Source organism: Lissotriton vulgaris, chromosome 5 (assembly GCF_964263255.1).
Source record: "Lissotriton vulgaris chromosome 5, aLisVul1.2, whole genome shotgun sequence".
NCBI classification, from domain to species: Eukaryota; Metazoa; Chordata; class Amphibia; order Caudata; family Salamandridae; genus Lissotriton; species Lissotriton vulgaris.
In genome coordinates this window covers 893084415-893108495 of record NC_141693.1, presented here as the reverse complement: position 1 = coordinate 893108495, position 24081 = coordinate 893084415, and the positions used below count along the sequence as shown (strand labels likewise).

General features: G+C 45.7%; 1 protein-coding gene across 2 annotated transcripts in view; it reads left to right on the top strand.

Moving 5' to 3' along the window:
- Positions 1-24081, top strand: part of CEP55 (centrosomal protein 55) — a 236993-nt gene that overhangs the window by 206575 nt on the left and 6337 nt on the right. For both annotated transcript variants that reach the window (XM_086922486.1, XM_086922485.1), the window contains exon 8: positions 1476-1598. In XM_086922486.1, coding sequence (XP_086778612.1) covers positions 1476-1598 — 123 coding nt within the window. The remainder of the gene's footprint in view (positions 1-1475; positions 1599-24081) is intronic.

Sequence of the window (24081 nt, the reverse complement as noted above, 5' to 3'; positions counted from 1 at the left end):
TGCTTAATCTTAATTTGACAATTTTTTTCTCTATTCAAGACCGCCAAAAGTCTTATCCTTTTTCGGTTAGGCGAGGACTTTGCAAATGCAAACCATGTCTATAATAGATAAATGGATTGGCTCCGTCTATACAGTGTACTTCAGTTCTTTGTGACAAACGTGCTGCTGCGAAGCTAAAGTCCTATGCATTCAAAGACCACTATCCAAAGGAAAATCAGTGGCTTTGACCTTTGCTCAGTTAGTCTCTCATTACCAGTCGATTGCTCATTTGGTGCTGTTATTGTGCACCACAATTTTCAATACCATGGTGGGGATTACTCTACCACTCTCCAGCACTAATCTAGGTTTCAGCAGTAGGAATGGTGGATAAAGCTGCATTTCTGAAGTGCACAAATACTCTACTTACTCAGATTGCTCTGGCTTTTATTTTACCAAATAATTACCAACATTTTGGAAGCAGAAACGGTCAGAGTGAGCAAGGTCAAAATCATGGATCCAGCCTATCAACCCCTGCTTCTACACACAAATGTTATGTATGTCGATTTCATGTTGTTGTGAGGTTTGTGATGTTATTGTTGACCTACAACACATTTATGAAATTTGGTATTAAAACCACTTTTATTGTTGCCCCAAGTTGTAGGTTCAGGAATTCCCACCTCTAAAGGTCCTATTGTTGTCTCTGTAACATTGGACCCATGTTCAAGGGTAGTGGATTATTTCCATTCCTTAAGACTGTGGTGTCTGTCGCCCATCAAGTTTCATTTTGCAAAGTCCTCTTGAAACCGCCTATTCGTATTGTATAACCTGGGGCTATTCCCAAAAACTCACTCTGTATTTAGCAAATCCTAAGAATCTCTAGATCTGAAGGAGACCTGTAATATGGACACTGAAGTTACACGGACTTCAGTAAAAGCCCAAATGCTTTTTGCATAAAAGTAGCATTATGTTGAGTAGTGATTTGCACTGCTTCAAACCTGAAAAAATGCATTGAAGCGATATAATGAAAGAGTTTCCACCACCCATCACGTTGTTGGGCTCTAAAGAGAACTGCGTCCCAAAGTAGATCATGCTCTTAGCCCTATTCCATTGATTATAAGCATAATGCACGAAAACATAGCAAAACTATTCATCTTAATTGTCCTAGGAAATTTGCCTTTGCATAATTTCAACTGCATGTTGCCACCTGTATCGCATGTTCTTTTCTTCCATGTTCGTTTAATATTTTCATTATATCAGGGAAGCTGTTGAATAATATGTTTGGTATGCTTTATGAAACGTATGGTAACTTAAGAAGCTGGGATTAGTATATCTGTTTCTACTTGTGATTTTTTTTGTCATTGTAGAGTTATCTCAAAGTGAAATGTAAATGGCTTCTAATTTAATTTGCTTAGCTTAGTGCTGTATGGCAATACATTGGGTTGTAGGTACTTTTTCTTTAGTTACTGAATCTTTCTTTTGTTTGCATCTGTTGCAAGATTCAGATATGTACGTCGGAGCTGGAAAACGAAAAGTTGGATAATCAGAACACACAACACCAGATATACAAAGTTCGGAAAGAGTTGCACAAGGCAAAAGAGCAAATACGGTTGCAGCCAGTGGTATGAGTACTAATCTTTATTTTTATTATTATTTTTAGGAAAATCGAATTATCGAACGTTATTGTCATGGATCTATGAATAACAGTCCCCCATCCACTGATCTGTTTTAGTTAGAGTTTCAGCATAAAAGACTTATTAAAAAAAAAATGACAGCCAAGTTGGAAATATTTTTTTTAAATTAGTGGTGTGCTTGCTTGTAAGAACTGTTGAACTGACTGGTATGTCTCACTTTCAGTTACGTTGCTCGTTAAACTCCTTAGAATTTCCTTATACTCCAATGCAGGACTAACTTTACATACGTAAACTTGGTACTGATAGGTCCAGAGCCACCCTTTAACATGTCCTTTTAGCATCTTACCAACACTTCCTGCCCCATAAATTTGTACTGTTCCACCTAATGTACTCTTTTATTAGCTTGAGCCTAGCAGATCGCGCAAGCTGTGTGGTTGCAAAATAACTAATGTGGGTTTACCATAATTTACATGGGCTTTCATTCCACCCACTGCTTAACATTGGTTGGCTTTATTCTCACTCATTTGCTTGCTTCTTATTCCATGGCTTTTATTGCCCCTGCTTGACCATCTTGGTTGTGTCCCTCTAGTTTCTCTAACATCTTGCTGGTTGGCTGTTTACTGAGAGCTACTTTTTAGATCTCGCGCCTAGTGTTGCAGTGCGCAGCATTGCGCATGCAGCGAGAGACCTCTTGTAGGGGGTTTCAAAACGGACCTAGGAATCGCACACGCTCGTTCTTGTGCTTTTCCTTTTCGCCCATGCTATTGGCCTTTGCGTGCGTCTTTTTATCAAAGACAGCACGCAATTGGCCAAAGGCGGGTGCATTTCTCCGCCCATGGCCTATTGGTGTTGGTTACCCGCACCGCCACCATGTGTTTTCAATTATCGTGCCCAGACACAGGCGCGATAATTGAAACTACATGTCGCTCTGTTAGGCACAAGCACCACTTGCGGGCTTGTCATAGTCCGTTCCTGCTCTCCCAGTAGGATTCAAATCAAGATGTCTGCACGCGTTCGTTTAATCACTAAACTCCGAACTGAATTTAAGTCTCAAGGATGCACTGCAGAGTGTGCTGGAGTGACACTACGTCGTTTTTGGTACTATTGCTAAACAAAATGAATGGCAACAAAACGAAGGCAGGTGTCTTGTTTTTCAAGACCCGATTTGTGTATTTGCACGTGTAAGTGAAATAAAAAAACAGTGTCGCAGAGCACAAGGTCGACAACTGGATTGTCACTGGAAAGTTACCCTTGGTGACTCATGCTGTAATGTTCTGCCTCCAGCGCGTGCTGGGCCTGGGCGCGCAGGTGGCTGCGGGGGACCTTTCTGCCAAGGTCAACGAGCACTGACTCACCGACAACATCAGCGGGCTGCGACCTTTGTAGCAAGATTACTTTTTAAAAGAGAACCACAGAAACATTGAATACTCAGTCGTAAGAGCTAATGTACTGGAGAAACCAGCAATGAATGCTTTTCACAGTCTAATAAAATGCACATTGTAAACCGAGGCAGCTGTAGATAAACCCCAGGTTCTTTTCTCTTGGGAATACGATACAGGAATGAGATGTCCTTTTTCAGTTTTAACGCGTTCAAACATAATTAGCCTTTGTTCTGTGGACGTAAAGTGTAGATTCTAAGCCAGTATTTGGGACCTGTGTAGTATCAGTGCTTAATTTGAGCCGGTGGTTTCCGGTGTTGTCACTGGCACCGAATTGTCAACATTAGAATGTAAGACAGTTTACCACAAGGTTGCGCTGCTTTATCTAACACAATACGACCCGGCCCACTTAATGCCCTAAGCAGGGGGTAGTATTCAAGGCAGCGTCTAGTCGAGAAAAAACAATCAGATTTGTTTCAGGGGTGTAGAATGCAGATCTGTAAAATTGGCTACAAGGTGCAGAGGAAGTGATGTAGCGCGGAGGCCGAAGGCCTCCACCCCCTTCCCTGCGGCCGTCTGCGGCGGCAAACGCAGAAACTTTTTGAACCCCCTGAGCTAGAATTTTTTTTTTCGATAATTCCAGTGGCCCTGATTATAGCGTGGTTCAGAGTTGCAGCAATGTTTATTATATAGATGGGGTGGGGGGGGGGGCATTATTACAGTGGCTGTAGCAGTGATGGCAGCTGTGTATTGGTGGGTGTAGGATTCGGCATGTGTGCAGGCTGGGCATAGTATCTTAAGGAGACATGTCTTACATCTAGCATGACGAATACCATGCAGAGACAAGTCAGCAATGGTATGCTTTGAAGTACACAATGGCAGAAGTGAATATCGGGGTTCCCCCACCCCTCCGTACTCTGGTGTGCTTATTATAACACAGACAGCGGTGAGATGAGGAATGAAGTTGACTTCCTGAAACATAGTGGATAATATGCTGAATTCAGATTCAGCATATTATCCACATATTCAGATCCTGCATTTCTTGGCTCTGCTTTATTTCCCCCGCCCATCTGTGGATTCCAAATGCTTGTTTAAACAGCTAGGGACTATTTTTAACTACGGGGTAGACTGCTTTGCACTCCTCCCCCTCTAAGGAATCGGACTTTCACACCTTGGCCTTAATTCCCTGGGTTTTCATAGGACCCAGGGGCAGGTAAAAGGTTCGGGGTGATGTTCGGTGAATACTGGGACCTGCATCAGTTCAAATAATACTCCATCTAAGGCCCAGGGCCCAGGGCCGGCCTTTATCATGGCCGAGCTGGGGCCATGTTCAGGGTGCCAACCTTCAGAGTAGAGCACCGAGCAGCCTCATTAAAGCCATGCAGTCAGCAGTCTCGATCTGGCTCCAGGGATTCAGCTTATTTTTTTTAATCCGTTTTTTAATGTCCTTTATAGCGCCTGAGTTTAACCCTTGTCTAACTTCCTTTCTGTCCCAGCTACCTGGAACCCTCTGCCCAGCTACCCCAACCTGCTCCTCACCAACAACTTGGAATTACCCTGAAAAAGCTGAGCTGTGTGTTATTTAGGGAGTCTGGGATAGTGGTGGAGATGTAGAGAGCAACAAGCATTTGCAATACAATAGGTCTTGCATGTACGCGTGTTTGAGCTATTTGCATTGTAAATGGCAATGCATTTTATTTATGTGTTGATTTTTAAAACCTAAGTAAAAGGCATTGTCATTTACAATGCCAATAGGTTAAACTCTCTTTCTTAGTAAGTTCTTGTTACTTGGAACATTTTTATAAGAGTGTCACAGCGTAATGATATGGTGTCGATGACTTCAGCAAAGCATCATTGAAAGTATGAGCTATTGCCGTTCTATTAATATTAGCAACGCCAATAGCTCAAATTTTAACTAATGTGAGACCTATTGTATTGCAAATGCTTGTTTCTTTTTGCTTAAGCCTTCCATTTGAGTACATGTTTTTGCCAGCTCGCTTCTTTGTGTGCTTTTCCCCTCCAAATGTCTGCCCCAACACTCCCCTGCTGCTGTTTCCCTAATGCTGTAAGCTTTTTCTCATGTTCTTCTCCACACACCAAACTCCTTTCAATCTCTGTGCTCCATGTTGCTTTTTTGCTCATGGTTTTATCCACCGCTCTTTGTTGCTCTTCTCTGTGTACTGCTTTTTCCCTCCATGCCCACTCCACATTGCTTTTCTTCCATCCCCCATATCTGCTGAAATGGGTAGATAATATGCTCACTGTTAAACCATAGTAGCAATTTTGCATACTATTTCATCCTGCAATATAATGCTGCATGGTCACACCTACTGGCTCCAACAGAAGACATCCTTGTAATTTAAGGAGCTCACTGTACCCTCCACAAGGTCTTCAAGATCTCTGCAAGTTTTGCACAAGTGTTGCTGTAGTTGAACTCGCTCTTTCTGCAATGACTGGTCATGACACTGCCTGCCATGTACAGTTGACCACTGAATACATGACCCATAAAAGTAAACTGGAAGCCTATTGGGTTTATAGTTGTATGGAGCTGAGGAAAGGAAGCCTTTCCTTCCACAACTGTCCAATAATCACAAACTCTCCAAGTCAATTGCCAGTCCTCCTATTTGCAGCTAAACATCTACATGAGTATTTTGAGGGGACACAACTGGGAGATCTGGTTTAGTGGCTTTGGCGATTACTTGATCTCACAACAAATTAACACGTTTAAGGAATCTCCATGATACAGACTCTACTAACTACTTAAATGTATCTTGAGTTTTACAACTTTGGCCTTACCTCTTATTATTTCTCGCCCTAGGCCTTCTGAGCTACTCCTCTCTTTAGTCCCAATAGATTCTCAAATGAGTTATTCTTAGCCTTAGGGGAAACAGTATGGTCCCACTATGAGATTGCTCTATTTCTCCTTGCCTCCAACTAGAGTGTTGCTAATTTAATAGGCAACCAATGTGTAGGCCTTGGGATTTCCAAGATCAACACCCAGCTATCAGTTTGAGCCTGTCGTGCAGCATTGCCTTGCCCCAGCCACAGCACTGGTGGCTATATCTGGTGATCAGGCATGATAACTGCACTCTACACTAGTTACGCTATGTTGCCACTTGGAACAAGTCTTTTCTATATTTTGGATTATCCAGACAGTCCCCACCTGAGAGAACCCCGAACATGACTAGGGTCTTTCATGCAACATCACTGCAAGTGCTGAGCAGACTTCCGCCTCTCACAGACGCAATGCTTTTGACTGAATCACATCGGAGCATTATCAACCAGGAAGACTTCAGTCACAACCTTCCGTCCACCTAAGCAATCACACATTCACCCTATGCACAGTGGCTGCCAAGGCCTGCTCACCCAAACAAATTGCCGTCTTCACTGTCAAGGCAGCTTCTGACATCAACCGGTTAGGAGACTAATGGAAGCATGCACACACGTCCTAATTCACCAGCCTATTAATATTCCACTTTCGCAGCCATCAAAATAGAACTCACTTTCTGGGGAAGGACCCACAACTTGCCTTTTAAGTGCAGGCCAGTGCAATGCATAGAAACCATGCCCCATTTTTCAATCCAATTCATAACTATCCATCCTTCCTTTAGCAGTCGTGTTTTGCCAGGGCTAAAACAGAAACCCACTGTTTGCAACCCAAGGTTTAATCCGTAAGTGTGCAGCAGAGTATCACTGGGCACCATACCATCCATCTTTCCCCACCATAGCACATGCCAGTTCTCCTGTGGGAAGTAACTTTGTAAGTGTGCAACATATGGGACCTGGGACCTATGAATCTAACATTAACGTTGCTCTAGCCAGGGGTCTCCAACCTTTTCTATAATTCGAGCTACTTATGTTCATTTAAACTCATCGGGAGCTACCAATGTTACTTGTATTGTAACAATGTCCACAAAAGGTCTTACATCAGTGCCACCATTTGCAAGTTTACTACCAGTGATCACCTCAGTGCATCAGGCATGGTTGCCAGCAGCAATGTAATTACAACAAGCATTGGAAATGCAATAGGTCTCGCATTAGAAAAGTTGGAGCTATTGGTCTTGTAAATGACAAATATTTTATTTATTTGTTAGTTTTTAAAATAGCTAAATTGATATCTTTGTCATTTACAATGCCAATAGTTATAACGTTCGCGAATGTGACACCTATAGCATTTGGAATGCAACATGTTTTGTATTTACGTGACTTAGATGGCAGCTCTGGTCGTTAGGCCACATCTCTAGAGAGCAGGAGAGTGCAGCAGGGGAGAGAAGCACAGCAAGGGGTGTCGGAGGATAGGGGGGGCAGCTGGGGTTCTTGGTGCTGGCTTCACTGGCCCGGGACCGTGGGGGTCGGTCCTAGGCTAGCTTGTGGGTTGGTGATGGGCGGAGTAGGGGCAAGGGGTCTTGTGCTGCACGCAGGCAAGGACATCGCGGGGTGGCAAGTAATTGTGAAAGTTACCGTTTAAAGGGAAGGACGAGGCGGATATTACATGTGTAGCAACATCATATTGTTGGAGGTCACTGGTTGGTGAAGAGGCACGCAAAGTATACTGGAGGGATTAGGCATATATTTGTGAGTACCGAGCTGGTGGGGGCTCCCAGCAGAGGCGACCAGTAAATGGAGCGATTAAGGCATAGAATGTTATTAAGAGCGGTCCCAGTGAAATGTACGGGTGGTTGGGCTCGGGGTGATAGCAGGGTGCAAAAGAGAAACTGTGGTAGAAGGAAAGGGCGCCAAAGGGATTGGGGGGATGGGGCACCAACGCAGGCAGCCACAGAAGGCCTGGCGTAAGGGGTAAGTGGTAGGAAAAAGGGGTCGGCAGAGTAAAGGAATTGGTAAGACAAGGAGAATAGGGAGGGCGCATCAGCTGCGGGGTGCGAAGGTTAGGGGCTCTGCTGGGAGGGAGGGGGGGCTCAGGGAGGGACGAAGGGGTGGGGGGGCAGGACAGGCAGCGATACGGAAGGAATGGAGGAAGCTCGGGCATAGAGGGGTCCAGCGGGCATAGAGGGGCCCAGCGAGGCTACCAAAGAGCAGAGGCATGCCTGGCATACACAGGCCGGCAGAGAGTGACTGACGAGAGCACAAGCAGTGGGCCGGAAAGTGAAGGGTGCGGGGCGTCGGAGAACCTCGAGGAGGGAAGGCAGATAAGGGGAGGGGGGAGGAGAAATGCGACACGGCGGGCAGGGGAGGGGGCGGAGCGGGGAGAGGGAACAGACGGAGGGAAGCCAGATAAGGGGAGGAGAAATGCGACACGGCGGGCAGGGGAGGGGGCGGAGCGGGGGCCTGGAGTGCGAGGGGTTTTAACATATGGCTGGGGAGTTTCAAAGACCGTAAGACGGCGGGCAGGGGAGGGGGCGGAGAGGGGAGAGGTGCGACACGGCAGGCAGGGGAGGAGAGTAGGAGGAGGAGGGGGGAGGAGAGTAGGGGAGGCACGGCCTAGCGGCCGTGCAATCAAGAAGTGAGGGGGCGGAGCTGGGGGAGGCAGTGAGAGAGAGAGAGTAGGCAAGGCAGGCGGCTGGGGGCATGTGCACGTGCTTTTAAGCTCAATGCGCATGCGCATTGAGCTTAAATTTCTCGTGCACTGCAAGGAATCGCCACGATTCCTTGCAAGTTGGTTAAAGAGTGGATAAGCCCCCATAGTCTCGCAAGCTCGATGCGCATGCGCATCGACAGGCGAGACCTAAAAGGCTATGTCAATATGGAAAGCCTCTACATGGGTAATACATAACGGCCATAGCAGCAGCCTTAACAAAACTATTTTTCGTGGGTGTCCTAGCACGGTGTGATTATGGTACTTGCAGTTTTGCTTTTGAGATTATAAATAATGTTCCAAAAAAGTATGTAAAGTGATCCCCTGCAACAAACTTTGAAAGCACTGCAATACACCATCTCCCAGTGTTTTTTTGTTTTCCTCACCAAACTGCCATATGCCATGACCAGCACCACGTTGACAACCAGTTGCCCAACTCACACCACCTCCCAGAAGAAGTCCTCATAACTCCAATCATGTAACCAATAAGAATATCTGAAAGAGACTATTAGTTATAGATTCCTTACCTTCGAATTACACCCAGGCGTCAGACAGGATCAGGAGAAATGTTTTCGTAGCAGTATCCCTGCGCGACGGTAGGTGGCGTTGGTCGACTCCACGTTCATTGTCGGCGTTGTGATAACCGGGATGACGTTGCGGTATCCCCTTAGCCGCTGCCCCTGCACGCTGACGTCAGTTCTTTCTTTTTCCGTGCCAACGAGCGCAGATCCGGAGAGAGTGGTACCCTTAGTCACTTTTTGACAATTTTTTTTACTTTTCTCAGCCTCTTTTTGAGTCGTTTTAGACTCCTGTTGCACGTAGGGATGTCTCATTGTCGGACCGGATTCAAACCTTTTGACTCCTGCCACAAGTTAATGTCGGTTACGAACCCACACCTCGCGTGCCTCTGGAGCACGACCACGACCCAAAGTCATGCCCCGACTGTCTGGCCATGAACCCAAAGTCTTTGGGTGAGCGGTCCTGAAAGCTTCTTGAGGCCCGGCAGTCCGCTCCCCGCTGCTTGAGGTCCTGGTCAAGAGGGAGGTCGCGAGACCGGTCGTGGAGTCGCCACCATCACTCCTCTTCGAAGTCTTTGGATAAGTCGAAGCACAAAAAGAAGGCAAAGACGCACCGCCTCTCCTTGCCTTCTCCCCGTCCGTCGGCCTGCTGGACGCTGAAGGTCGTCGTCCATTGGCTCCGCCTGCTGAGCCTGTTGGGTCGGCTTAAAGCTTCCCTCCCTTCCCGGGAGCCCAAGTGACTCCTGCCCAACTTCCTACCTTTTAAGAAGCCCTCCACTCCATCTTTGGTCAGCCCGACTCCGCTGGTGCGCCTTTGGGTCCCACGGACTCGGCAAGGGGTACTAGGCATTCGATGCCGACAGCTCTGGCACCGGACCCGCAGGGCCCCCAGGGATCCAGGCCTGGATCCAGATCAGCGCCTGTCGACCTTACGTCACGTCCAGCGCCAATTCCATTGACGACACCTCCGCCCCCTTCTGACGCCGGTTGTGTCCCCAGCTGGCGGCGACCCCAGACTCCCCCTCGACTTGGACATGGAGCAGACCGGTACTTTTGTACCACTGTTCTACCCTATTGCCCTAAGTGGCAGCCATATGAGGCTGAGGAGGACTGGAAGGTGTCTGTTAACCCTCTGGCAGACCAGCTTGAGAGAGTACCTGGGTGAAGCCAGTGGTCTGGATAGATCCCCAGACCTTGGTATGCTTTCTCCCCCTACTGTGGCTATGGAGGAGGGAGACTCCTACGCTGTGGTGTTGCGTAGGGCTGCTGAGGCCTTGGTCCTAGAGCTTCCTACGGTGGCAGTCAAGACCAACCTCCTGACAGAAGTGCTTCAACCGGCAGCAGCCTCTTTGGAGCCCCTGCTGCCATTCAATGAGGCCCTCACAGACATCCTTCTGGGCACTTGGTCCCAGCCCAGCACAGGGCCTCCTGTGGATAGGAAGATTGCCCGACGCCACCACCCGGCCCGGGCGACCACATTTACCTCTCCTAATACCCTACCTCTGAGAGCTTTTTGGTCTAAGCCTCAACATCCAAAGGTGTGTTCCCTACTGCTCCCCCAGATAGAGAATCCAAGAAGCTGGACCATCTTGGAAAGAAGATATTTTCTTCCGCCAGCTTAGTACTGCGGTCGGTGAACAATGCATGTCTCTTGGGCCGTTACACCCACTCTATGTGGGACACGGTTGCGCAGTTGCTGCTACAGTGCCTGGAGGAGGCCTGAGCAATTCTCTCCTGTGCAGTCGCAGTGGGGAGAGATGCAGCAAAGTTTGCCATTTGATAAGGCAGGACGATTTCAATGTCAGTAGCCCTGAGGCGCTATGCCTGAGTGAGGTCCGTTGGCTTCTCAGGTGATGTCCAATCGACTCTTTTGGACATGCCCTTTGATGGCTGTCACTTGTTTGGTGACAAGGTGGGCAGCGCATTCGAGCACTTCAAGGATTCTAGGGTTACAGCCAGATCCTTGGGCCTCGCTACCACCTCTTGCCCCTGCAGTCTGCTTTCATACCTTTCGTGGCTACGGAAGGTGTGCCCCACCATGGTCCACCCAGAACCACAGGCCTGTGCAAGCTGCACAGCCTCTGCACAGGGTCTGGGAGCCAGCGGGCAGGCCAGTTCACCAGTGCCCCCTCTGCAGCAGCCTCCAAGCCTTCTAAGTCCGACCTTTCAGGGCCACCAGTTGCCAGTGGGCGGCAGGATCCGCCATCACCTTCTCCTCTGGCAAACCATTACCTCGAACAGGTGGATTTTGCAGATAGTCCGAAGGGGCAACTCTTCCCCCCCCAATCCCTACCAGCCATGTCACCTCAGTACCATTGCATGTCGGAGGATCATCTGGCCCTTCTCCAACAGGAAATTATGGCTCTCTTGGCCAAGGGAGCCATCAAGCGAGTTCTTGCCCCTGAAGTAGGTAGTGGTTGCTACTCCCACTAGTTTCTGGTGCCCAAGAAGGACAAAGGCCTGTGTCCTAACTTGGATCTCAGGAACGTCAAACGCTTCCTCTTGAAGGAGAAGTTCAACATGTTGACGTTAGCTCAGGTCCTCTCTGCCCTCGACCCTGGAGACTGGATGGTAGCGCTGGACTTGCAGGACTCCTATTTCCCCATCCTGCCGGCCCACCGGCGCTAGTTGCGGTTCATGGTAGGCCACAAGCATTTTCAGTTTACTGTGCTCCCCTTTGGCCTTACCAGCGCCCCTCGTGTGTGTGCGGTGGTCGCAGATCAGGGGTTCCAGTTTTCCCCTTTCTGAATGACTGGCTGTGAAAGGCGGGCTCGTCCGAGGTTGTTGTCTCCCACCTCCAGTCTACGGCCGACCTCCTGCATTCGCTGGGGTTCTCCATCAACGTGCCAAAGTCGCACCTGACTCTCTCTCAGAAGCTCCTCTTCAACAGAGCGGTTCTGGACAAGGCGCAGTTTCGGGTTCATTCTCCCGAACAGCGAGTCTGGGATATTAGGACTATGATTCCGATCTTTCAGCCTCTACCCCGGGTTTCAGTCAGGATGATCCTCCAGCTACTGGGGCTGATGGCCTCCTGTCTCCTGCTGGTGGATCATGCCAGATGGCATATACAGGCTCTGCAGTGGGACCTGAAGCTCCAGTGGGTACACAGGGGTGGGGAATTCATATCGCCCGACGCCCAGGACATATTGTTTGCTGACAGGGACAACAAGTAATTATGTTTTTATTGTCCGTCGGACAAGTAGGCTCCACTTCCTGCAGCAGAAACCTTTCCAGAAAAGAACTTGCAAAATCCTTCTAACCTGCTTCCAAATGCGTGCTGCGTTTATTGGCATAACTTTCTACGATTTAATAATCCTTTGATTCACTGACAATACCCAGAAGTGCTTCCCTCCTTTCTGCGCACAGCGCAAGGCACGCACTGACATCTCTTTGAACGTTGCGGGGCAGGCCTGCCATACGCTTTTGGAAAAGGAAAAAAAAAAACTCTGCTTACACGGTTTCATTCAGAGTGCAGGCTGTAACTCACAACTGCACGCTGAAAGCATTTAGGCCAGTCACCGTTGCTTGTAAGCAGAATGCACAAGCACTTCATTTCACAATAATCCTGTGTTTCCAAGTCTCTGCACTCCCCAAAACCTGCCTCGTGGCCCCATCATTCAGAGGTCATTGCCCTTGTGCCTTTGGTATAAAGCACACGGCCTATCACCACCAGCTGCCGAGATCACGGCTGCTCCCCAACACTGTGGCTATTACTGTGATCGGAGCTATTATCAGATCATTCTCAGCCCACAAGGTAAGAGGCCACAAAAGCGTAGTAACATATAAATGATAAAGTTGCATTTGTAACGTTGAATTTTCTGTAAACTATGACGGGCAACAAAATATTGTGCCCAGCCCCACATCAAAAAAGTGTTGTCAAAATCCACTTTTTGATGTAGGGCCTTGCACAATATTCTAACATTAAGTTTATGGAAAATTCATCTTTACAAATGCAACTTAACCATTTATATTTATATTTTTAACACGCTGTTGCTGCCTCTCTTACCTAGTGGACTGAACTCTGATAGAATACCACTCTAACCCTATTTGTGCGTGTGTTTGTGACCAAGGGTGCATTATTTTATAGGATTTTGACAACACTTTTTAATGTTTTAGTGAATTGAAAGCTCGTGCCGTTCTAAAGCTAAATCTACTGATTAAGGCCCCCCCCCCGATAAAACCTGGGGCATAGTGAACCCCTCCCTACAGCAGCTACAGCAGAGGTGAGTTTTTTATGGGCCTCTCATCTACAACTTGGCAGATAAGAGATGATTAACTAAAAGAAAATAGAAGATGGGTTGCTAGAAAAGGGAGAGAAGGATGGAAGCGGGGCAAAGGATAGATGAGTGGGTGAATGTATGGGTGGATGAAAGGATGGATGGACGAGTGGATAAAAGGATGAATGGATGGTTGGGTGAAAGGATGGATGAGTGGGTGAAAGGGTGGATGGGTGTGTGAAACGATGGATGGATCGATCGATCAGTGGATAAAATGATGGTAGAGTAAATAAAAGTTGGAATGGATAAAAAAGGATTTCTAGTAATATAAAATCTGAAAGGATGGGTGTATAGCAAAGTAAATGAAAATCTGAGAGGATGGATGTATGGCAAAGTAAATTAAAATCTGAGAGAATGGATGAATAAATGAATGGCAAAAGGAACAATTGATGGTGAAAGGCGTTATTGTTTGAAGGGTAAGTCAAATGAAGGATGCATGGGTGGATGGATGCGTGCATAGATAGTGGCTGGGTGCGTGCATAGATAGTGGATGGGTGAACAGATGGGTAGATGTATGGAATGGCTGATTGATTGAATGGGAAGAAAGAATGAATGATAGAATGAATGACTGAATGTAAAGGTGAAATGGTGGACATGAGCAGACAGATGCTTGGATGGAAGTGACAAAGGAGTTTTAAGGTGGTATGAGCTCACTTACATCACTTGGTGCTGTCAGAGCATTGGTCAAAGTGGGGGGTATTTTAACTTTCTGGCTACTCCCTTGAATAAAACCATCAAAGGGCTGTTCCTTTTACTTAGTAGCAGAGTATGACTAAATCACACACCATAATCTCCTTTTATTTTTAATAAGAACCCCATCTTCGCATCTCTCAGCACGTAGAGGATACTACCTGTCAAAATGGAATAAGCTGTGCAAGCATGGGCTGTGCATACCTTGATTTGTGCACTATACTGAAGATGCTAGGAACAATGGTAATGCAAGGCTCAACTATGGCTTACATGTGATCCACATGGTACCTGAGCTACACTGCATATTATCTTTACAGTGACCTGTGCAGGACATGAGCTGTAAAATAGGTATGAACAGTGCTGTGCATCATTCATGTAAGGGTAAGGGATAGTGCATGAGGGAATTGTTAAATAGAAGGTGTAAAGTGTATGAGCTGCACTACAGAGGATACAAGTTGTTCTAGAGATGAGGTGTGTCATGCCCGTGGGTTGTGCAGGAGCTATGCAGAACATTAGCTGTGTGGAGTTTGAGCTTTACTTTGCATGAAGTCTGCATGGTATGACTTGGAGAGGCAACTAAGTAAATTGCTGTGGAAGGCATGACCTTTCTTCTTAACATCTTCAATGGCAAGTCAGTGCCTGCTGTAACCATAGTACCTTAATATTTTTTCAATGGCCTGTCTTCGGGGTTTTCTAACGGATGCATTTTTCTTGCTGGCTTCCTCAAATCCCCCCATCGACTCTGAAACAAATTGGTAGTTTCTCAGGGAAATAATATAGTGACAAATTTGCATTTGCTTGCTAGCTGTATGGTCGCCCACAGTTTATTCGGCTTGTCAGGATGCTAATGTTTAAAACTAAGTTGTGTAACATGTTCATGGGTCAATTGCGTTAAAGTTAGGTCGAGCAGAGAATTCAAGTCAGATATATTCAAACACAGTCAGCAGGAATCTGAGCTTGCATTACTGACAGGTGATCCAATAAAAGCAAGTGTGCATTGTCTGCAATATTTACAAGTTGTGGCTATGTGTATAGCTTCCAGAAGACTCCTTTATAATGTGCAAGTGTATAAAGAAGAATGAAAGCAATAATGGAGATTTTATTTTGAAAACGGACAATGTACCCCAAACAATGTGCTCCTTGAAAAAGGGATTAAGAGAGCAAAATAATTGCAACTTAAAAATGGTTGTAGTGTGCAGAAAGCTACAATGTAGAGTTTGAAAACATTAACTACCATTGCACTAAGGAATCATTTAATACATCAGCTTTGGTGCATGTCAATATTTTAAAAACAAAATAAAGGCAAATCAACGTAAAACTACTTTTAAAAAAAATGAGGGGGCTACTTCCAAGGGACTACTTTGTCAAACAACGTACTTTGCCCTTCTAAAGTATATGTTTTGCTGGTATATACCCTATGTCCATCTGCCTACCCTGACATTTCCAATGCTGTATTGGGTGTTTTGATTGGCACTGTGGTTCCTGAGATTACCCGCCTCAAAGGTTTGGGTTCTCTCTCTTCATTATATTAGTATGGAAGTAAATACATCAAAAAAAGTTCCATTGGGACAATAGAACACCAAACGCTGATTGCAGTTTTGTGGATATGTTCTTATATTTCCCATGTTAGGGATCGTTGTCTCTAATAATATAGTAAAATGAGCCCTGGCATAATCAGAAAGGCTGCTATCCAAGCTCTTACACGAGAATGCGGTTATACATTGAAACTTCATTGTTTGGTACCAAATGGGACAAGTTGATTTTTTTACAGGACAAGAAGATTTCTTAAACATTTTGTCCTTTGGACAAGAAGATATTTTATAAAATTCCACACCCCTGCTGTCATCAGGGGAATCTGTCTGATTGCATCCAGATCTCTGAAGGCACTGCACTCCAATTGCAGTGGTGGCTAACGAACCAGGATTGGGTTGACGGCAGATCCCTCTCCCTTCCTCAACCAGAGTTCACAGTGGTGATGGACGCATCCCTTCTGGGATGGGGCGGCCACATGGAGGATGAAGAGACCAGAGTCCTCTGGTCTCCGGCGGAGTCGGGCTCCACCTAAACCTTCTGGAGCTTCGGGCGATTTGTCTTGCACTCAAAGCATTCCTTCCCTCTGTCCGGGGAAGAGTAGTGCAGGTTTTCACAGACAACTCCACCGCTATGTGGTACTGCAGCAAACAAGGCGGGTTTGGGTAGTGAACCAATTGTCAAGAGGCCCTCTGCCTCTTGACATTGCTGGAACATCAGTGCATATCCCTGGTGGTTCAACAACTGAAAGGTTCGCTGAACGCCAGGGCGAGCCAATTCAGCCATAGGTGCATGATGGATCACGAATGGTGTCTTCAATCGGCGGTGGTGCAAGGTCTCTTTCAACAGCTGGGAGAGCCTTGGTTAGTTCTATTCACCACCGAAGAACGTGCAATTTCATTAATTCTGAGCGTTGGAATTTCCAAGGCAGCACTCGCACGGTGGCGCTTTTCGGCGCGAGTGGAGTTGCGGTCTTCTATACGCCTTTCCGCCTATACAACTTCTGCTCAGAGTGCTGAAGAAGATCAAGCGCGACGGGGCCCAAGTCATTCTTGTGGCCCCGGATTAGGCACGGAGAGTCTGGTATCCCAAACTATTACACATTGCCATTGATCCTCCGATCCGACTGCCTCTTCGGGATGGATCTTGTGTCGCAGCAGCAGGGGACGGTCCTCCACCCGAACCTGTCCAGCCTCCACCTTCTTGCGTGGAGATGAGTGACGACAGTTGACAGCTTTTGACCATCCTCCCGAATAATGTGATGTTATTTTGGCAGCCAGGCGTCCATCCACTAACTCTGTATACGCCTGTGGATGGAACAAATTTGTGGCATGGTGCTGTGGATCCCCTTTCCACCCCTCTTTCTGAGGTTCTCTTGTTCCTCCTTTCTTTGGCCCAGTAGGGCTCTGCTCTGGGCGCTTTCAAGGGCTACCTCTCGGCCATTTTAGCCTTTCTTAGTCTTCCTGATCAGCCTTCTGTTTATGTACTTGCCTGGTCAGTCTCCTGATTCAGAGCGAGGCGGGGCAGACAGCATGGGACAGACAGCCCGGACTTAAATACATTGATGTGTTTAGAGATACGATCATATCTCTAAATAAAACTATGTAATATTTATGCAGGAATGTGATGGAAATAATTTTAGTGGGGCACATCCCCAGAACCCTAATGGACAATCTGCCCCTGATTAATTGAGGTAGTTGAGTCATACTTGCTGCAGCCATAGTAGCGCAGAAGGTAGGAGAGAATAATAAGCATTATGAACAATGAATATATAAAGATTAAACAGCCTGAATAACTGAATTAATGTTTAAGATGATTCGTAGAATGGTATAACCTAAAGGTAAAAATAAGGTTCATAACAAGATGTACACAGTGAAGAATGAACAATTTGATATTAGTTTCCTTAACCCCTTTGCTGCGGGGGTGAGGGGGCACGCGCACAGCTAAGCTCGTCTTGAGCTACGGCACTCCTGTGCTCATGACGAGCTCAGCTCGTCACAGGTGTATTGCCTCCCGTGGAACGCTCAGCACAGTGGGGGAATTCTCCCCGCACCTGAGCGTTCCACGGGCCATGACGAGCTGAGCCCGTCATGAGCACCGGAGCGCCGTGGCTCATGACGAGCTCAGCTCGTCATGAGCATCCTAGAGGTTAAGAACTAAAATACACTTCAGAATGCCAACATACGATTCAGTGACTTTTACACCACAGAACAGTTTAACTGAAAAGATGTAAAAACAAGGAGACACAATTTCCTTCTCCTGAACAAGGAAAATTAAGTTAATGCCCCTGAGCGGAGGATCTCATAATTTGTGAAACCAGGAAGCACTTCTCCTCACATTGCGCTGGCAGGGACAAAGAAATTCATACCAAAGAAGAATGCCTCTTTACAACAGTGCTGGCAGGTGACTAGGACATTACCATGCTCTTGTCCTTCAGAAAGAGTCCTTCCTTCACCCCAGCAACTGGGAGCCGCGCCGAACTCAAGGCAAAAAGGTACAATGCGCCTGCCCCGCCTCGCTCTGAATCAGGAGACTGAACCAGGCAGTACATAAACTTTCTGAACTGGGATGCACGACGCAGGGCTTACTTTTCTAAAGCCCTTCATAATGAATCATTGCAGTTGTAGTCTATGGCAGTATATAGGCCAGTGATGCTAACAGCGTCATGGTTTGGGGCTTTGGAATCTCCCTCCTGCCGTGAGAGCAGCCATCCGTCATTCACAGACATGGATAACACCCTTTTCCATTCGTCACACATAGTACTGTGTGTCTTGGTGCCTTGTGCTTGGTAATGGTAAGTGTTAAAATGCTAATCTTCTATTATGTATTTTGTTCTGAGAACCCTTGCCACCCTAACCTCCCCCACTGTGACACCCCATGCTCTGGCTGCACATCAATGGCTCTGTTAGATGTGGAGCTGCAGCATTTGTTCCCCCGTAAAATGGATGCAAAAGACGGGCAGCCTAGTGTTCTTATTCCCCTGTGAAGTTGATACAAATATCCGAATAAACTACAAAGACGAACTATGTACTTACAATAGACAGTTATCTGCTGTATGACATTAAGACTGTCCCGATCTTCATGCCCTTAACAACATTAATGCCAAAAACATGGATTGATTCATGAACCATTAGTATTAAAAAAGTTAAGGCAATGCATGTCAGAGATTTAGTTCTGCTTTTATTGAAAGATTTTTCTGAATCTTGCCTCCCTCGAGAGGTAGCTATTTAATCATGTTGTGTTTCTGTCTGTATTTTTTTTCGGTGAATACTTTGAGCTGTGCAGGTGTTTGAGGGACTTTGATTGAGAGCTCGGACTCTGAAGCCAAAGCAAAGTGCCTGTCAGTGGTTTGGCTTCTCTGCAGAGCACACAGCACAATGGTCATGTATTCCAGTTGAAATTGCAATTTTGTGACAAATTGTGTGTAGGGGAGTACAGATGGGAAAATATTTACAGGGCAAAAGTAAAATAGATTGCTTAAATGTGAGTGCAGTGTTTGTTTGGACGTGATGAGTGGGAACTACAAGGAAGTGCATTCGGGGAGAGTGAAAAGAGAGTGCTGAAGAGGAAAGAGATGATCGAAGATATGCATATCTTTTTTTAATTTTTTCTTCTGGAGGAGGATCCAGCCTGGACCCCACGTTTGTCCATTAAGCTTGCCTGCGTCGCACACTACATAAGTCATACAAAAATTTTACACCTCACCCCTTTCAAATGCCACAAGCCACCGTTGTTCGATTTAAATCGGACGCAGGCAAACCATCACTACCATGGAAAGAGTGGATAACGTTATTTGAGTCTTATTTCATTGCTATTGGGGGATACATTTTCCCCTATTCGAAGCAGCACATACTTTTGCATAACTTAGGAACTGAATGCAGGAAAGTTTTGCAAAACCTTCCTGATGTGGAAGAAAATAAATAAGGTGATGGTGATATATGTTTAACTACTCTCTATCGATTACAAGACTATTTTGGAGAAAAAATAAATGAAGTCTTGGAGAGACATACGTTTTTCCAGCAGGAGCCAATGGAAGGACAAGAAAGTAGCAAATTATATTGCGGTATTTGGAAGATTGACTAATACGTGTGAAGTTGGTGGATTTTCGGATTTACAAGTTTTGTAGAATGCCCTTTGGGCTTGCATCTGCTGCAGCTGTTTTCTCAGCAGATGATGCTACTTTTTTGATGGAGATTCATAACGTTTTTTATTTCCATGATAACATTTTAATTTACGGAAGTACAGCGAAATAACATAATGAAGGTATTGTAGAAATGTAAAGATACTGGCCTAACCCTTAAGAAAGAAAAATGCTAAGTTTGGGTTGGATCCGTCACTTACCCAGGCAACGTTATATCAAAGGATTTTACAAAGCTCAAATAGGTTCTGGTGGAAGCTATTAAAAAAGCTCAAATAGCAATGATTAATTTAAAACTTTTTTGAGACTATTTGAGTATTACTCCAAATGTGTTGACTTTTTTTGCCCAGCGTACACATCCCTTAAGGAAACTTTTAAAAAGAATTGAGAAATATGTTTGGAATGAGTCACACCAAGAAACATTTTTATCATTAAAAAAAGGAAATTATCAATTCTCCAATCCTTGGTAATTTTGATGTTAAGACATATTATACTCACGACTGATGCCAGCAACAAAGGAATTGATACCACTTTCAGTCAAATTGTAGAAGGAAGAATTGTGGCAGTTCCCTATTGAGCACTTTCAAATGCTGAATCTAAACATTCAATTAATAAAGCAAAAATGTGGTCCCTCGAAACGGGGTGGGGGGGGGGGGGTGTAAGCCTCTGCTTCCTAGGAGAGAGTATCTTTGACCACTAAGAGATTTATTTCATTTCACAATTAGGGCTGGACTGTTCCCATGAGGCACAGTGTCAAGATTGATTTGGATATAGCCTGGTCTGAACTAAGGTGGCAAAGTGAGCCAAAGAATAATGATGGATTCAACCCAGATCTGTGACTGGGGGTGAGTGTCTGAAAAGTTTCAGCGCTCCGTCCATCTCCTTGTGTCTTCTCAATATGACAGCCATTTCTTGAAGTCCTTCCTGAATTGGGCCAGTAGATTGTAATGGCCTTTGTGGAAGGTTTATTTTATGCTTTATGGGCTATAATTCAAAGTGGATAGTGATACAAATAGTACAAAATACCAACAACTCCGGACCACAGGGTTCACGGTTCGATCCCCAGCTCCAGCGACAGGTTAGCCCAGCACCCACCATGTGACTCTGGGCAATAGTTTGCTTAATCTTCCCGACGGCCCCCAGCACCGGGACAACTCCGTCGGAGGTAGCTGTGCACTTTACAAATGCTGGCATATGGCTGGTCTATAATACTCTTGCAGGCAGCATTGTATTGTCCCAGGGCTAATGGGCTTGTTGAGCGTATTGACAGAATGATTAAGGAGAGTACATGTAACTCAACATGAGTAATGGTGCAAATTTGAGAAAAGCATTGTGTGAAACGGTATGGGCTTACCTTGTTACACCTTATAATCTCACTGGCATTTCTCTATTTTATCGAAGGAAGAAATCTGGGAATTAAATTAGGCTCACAGTGGCTATGTAAAAATGATTGTGTACTGATTAATTATAAATGTATAATGAATAAAGTTTATAATCATCAGAGAAAGTATATAGCAAGACATAATAGCCACGTGGGCAAATGGAAAGTAATGTGGAAGGTGAGTGATTCGGTGAGAGCCAAACTACCTAGGTAGACTCAAACAGGGAGTTTGAAGTTTTCTTCTCCTGTGAGAAGAAGCAACATAAAAAAAAACGCTACATATAATGGCCACATGTGGCGCATGAAGAGGATAGTCCATGTTACAATTCCTGAAGTGTCTAATGAATTCAGTGATTAGAAAAAAAGATAATTTTGATAATTTTAGGAGCATGGACAGCAGGAAACAAAGACATAGTAAAATACCTATGTGGCATAAGGATTAATTAATAGGATAATACTAGAAATTGCTCTGTTTACATGAAGCCCATATTTATTTAGCATTACTTCATCCTTTGTGAACGTCTAGATACTTTAAGTCTCACATTACGAGATTGCTGTGGTTTCTTTTCTATCTTAGGACAGAGATGTATTATATACAGGGAATAATATTTCTTACAACTGTTTCATCATAATTATAAAATATTTTGCTACACTGTCATATCTCCTTGCTAATCCCTTCACATTGATCCATCCTACCTCCCCCTTCTTCCTCGCCCTTTGTTACCTTCATTTGAAATATTGGAATGCTTCTCCAGATGATAGTTGGAGTTGTGAAGGTGAGGATAATTTGGGCATGGATATTGTTGTGAAATAAACTCTCCTTTACTACTAAGTTTGCTGCTTCATCTTTACAATTTAAAATCTACCGCTTCTGTTTGGTACAACTTGGAGGAATTTTGTCCAGCCATGGGGCTCAAGGTCTTCGCCTGATCTGAATCAAGGCAAAATGGATAGAGACTGATGCTCACTGGCTAAAAAACAGACCCATTAAAGCAAATAGCACCACAAAAATGGGAAAGATCTGGCAACAGGGTCATCAATTCAGGAGGTGCTGTGTTTACATATGGAGCAATCAGTAGGCCCAAGAGCTCTGTGGTGAACGCGAGGGAGGCGTGGTTTCCACTACAGCGCGACTCCTTTCAATTGCTACGTGTATGGGGCACAGCATGTTATGGAAGGTGGCGCTTTGTACTAGTATTTATTGAAAACTTCAATTATATATATATATATGTATGTATATATTTATTAATTTTTTACAGCAAAAGACCAAGCAAGCCCGCCAGTTAGGTGCAGGTCCCCTACACAGCTTTGCAGTGTAAGGGAACCCCAGCAGTGTGCCTCTGAGACTATTTCTAGCACCCAGGCAACTAATGTTGGTTAAGAGTCTGTGAGTTCGCCATCCCTGATTGAGGCTAGTGGATAAAGGAAAAAGGACCTGGGGGAGGGTATTTAGGAGGGGTATAACAGGTGATAACAATCACCTGAAATCTGACCAGTACTTGCAGGGTATTTTCTTGGACATCCCTCCTCAGGTTAATAGTGAGGAGTAGAAAGTGTTTCTCAGCTTTGAGACTGACTTGGTGGTCTCTTCAGTCCCACATTCAAGGAGGCACATGATGCATGCAGCTGTGATCTTGGTGAATGTCTTTGGAGTGCTCTGTAGGAACTCCAGCTAGTACGTTCAGTCCATGGCAGCAAGGTAGGAGCTCACTGATCCCATGCAGATCATGATTAGATTCTTCTCTAGAATTTGAAAATACAACTACGTGCCTTGACCAGGATTTCTTGCGTCTGGAGAACCACATGTTCTATTGGACAGATGCAGACTTTACCGTTTTCTTAGGAGGGTGAACCAATGAGGGCAGGTTTGATGGCAATTCTTGTATATTCCAAATAGATAGTACCTTGGAAATATGTGATCATGGGCTGACCCTCATTACTCTCTGCAGCATCGTATATTTAGCATTTACTCAAAAAGTCGTTCACAATCTGAGTCACCCTCACAATAGCTGTTTTGATGTCCGCCTTAAGTTTCTGATAGATACATCTGCCAGTGGATTCCTCACCTTGTGAATATCCCCCTTGCGTCAGCAACGTTCGGAAAATTCTTCGTAGCACGCCGGCGTGGACGACGTCCTAGGAGCACGGCATCGCGCGCGACTCCGTCTGACGTCACCGACTCCTTATTAGGCCTACGTCGGCGTGATGACATCAGTTCCCTTTTTTCCGCGTCGTCAACGCTAACCGTTTCTGGGATCTTCTGAGATTCAGATAGTGGCTTTGTATCTATTTGTGTGTTTCTGTTTCTGTTCTTCGTCGAAGATGTCGTCGAGGAAGACTGGGTTCAAGCAGTGCGACTTGTGTGCCCGGATGATGTCGATTACCGATCCACACGAAAATTGCTTATGGTGTCTGGGCTCGGATCATGATGTCAAGGGCTACCGATCCTGCTTTAAGATGAATCAAAAGGCTCTGCGAGAACGGGAGGCAAAACTTCTGTTGGCCAAAGTTAAAGGTAAAGAAGCCAAGAGATCTTTGAGATCAAGATCTAGACGCACCAGCTCGAAGCCGAAGTCAAGGTCGAAGTCGCGATCGAGGTCGAGGGCCAGATCGGAGTCGGCGTCAAAGTCGGCTGCTGGGCATGCTTCGGGATCCTCAAAAAGAAAACGCAAGAGGAAGAAGCATAGTTCTCGGCATCATTCGGGGTCGTCTGACTCGAAGAGGAAGTCTTCTGGAAGACATCATAAGGACTTTGTGTCTCCTTCTCTCGAAGGTGGAGCCTCACCGGTACGGTCTCCAGGGCATTCTCCGGATCCGGATCTAGAACCGAATCCCGTTTCGGGACAGTCTTCAGAGCATGAAGAGGTCGTGGATCCTCAGACACCGACTCCGGAGGAAGACCTGGAAGGTCAAAAGGGTCAAGAGGAGCCGAATTCGGAGCAGCCTCCATCGGAGCAGCCATTGGGTTTGTACCCTCTCTTTTCTGGTCCTGGCCCGGACCCTTCGCATTTCCTAAATGCCATGT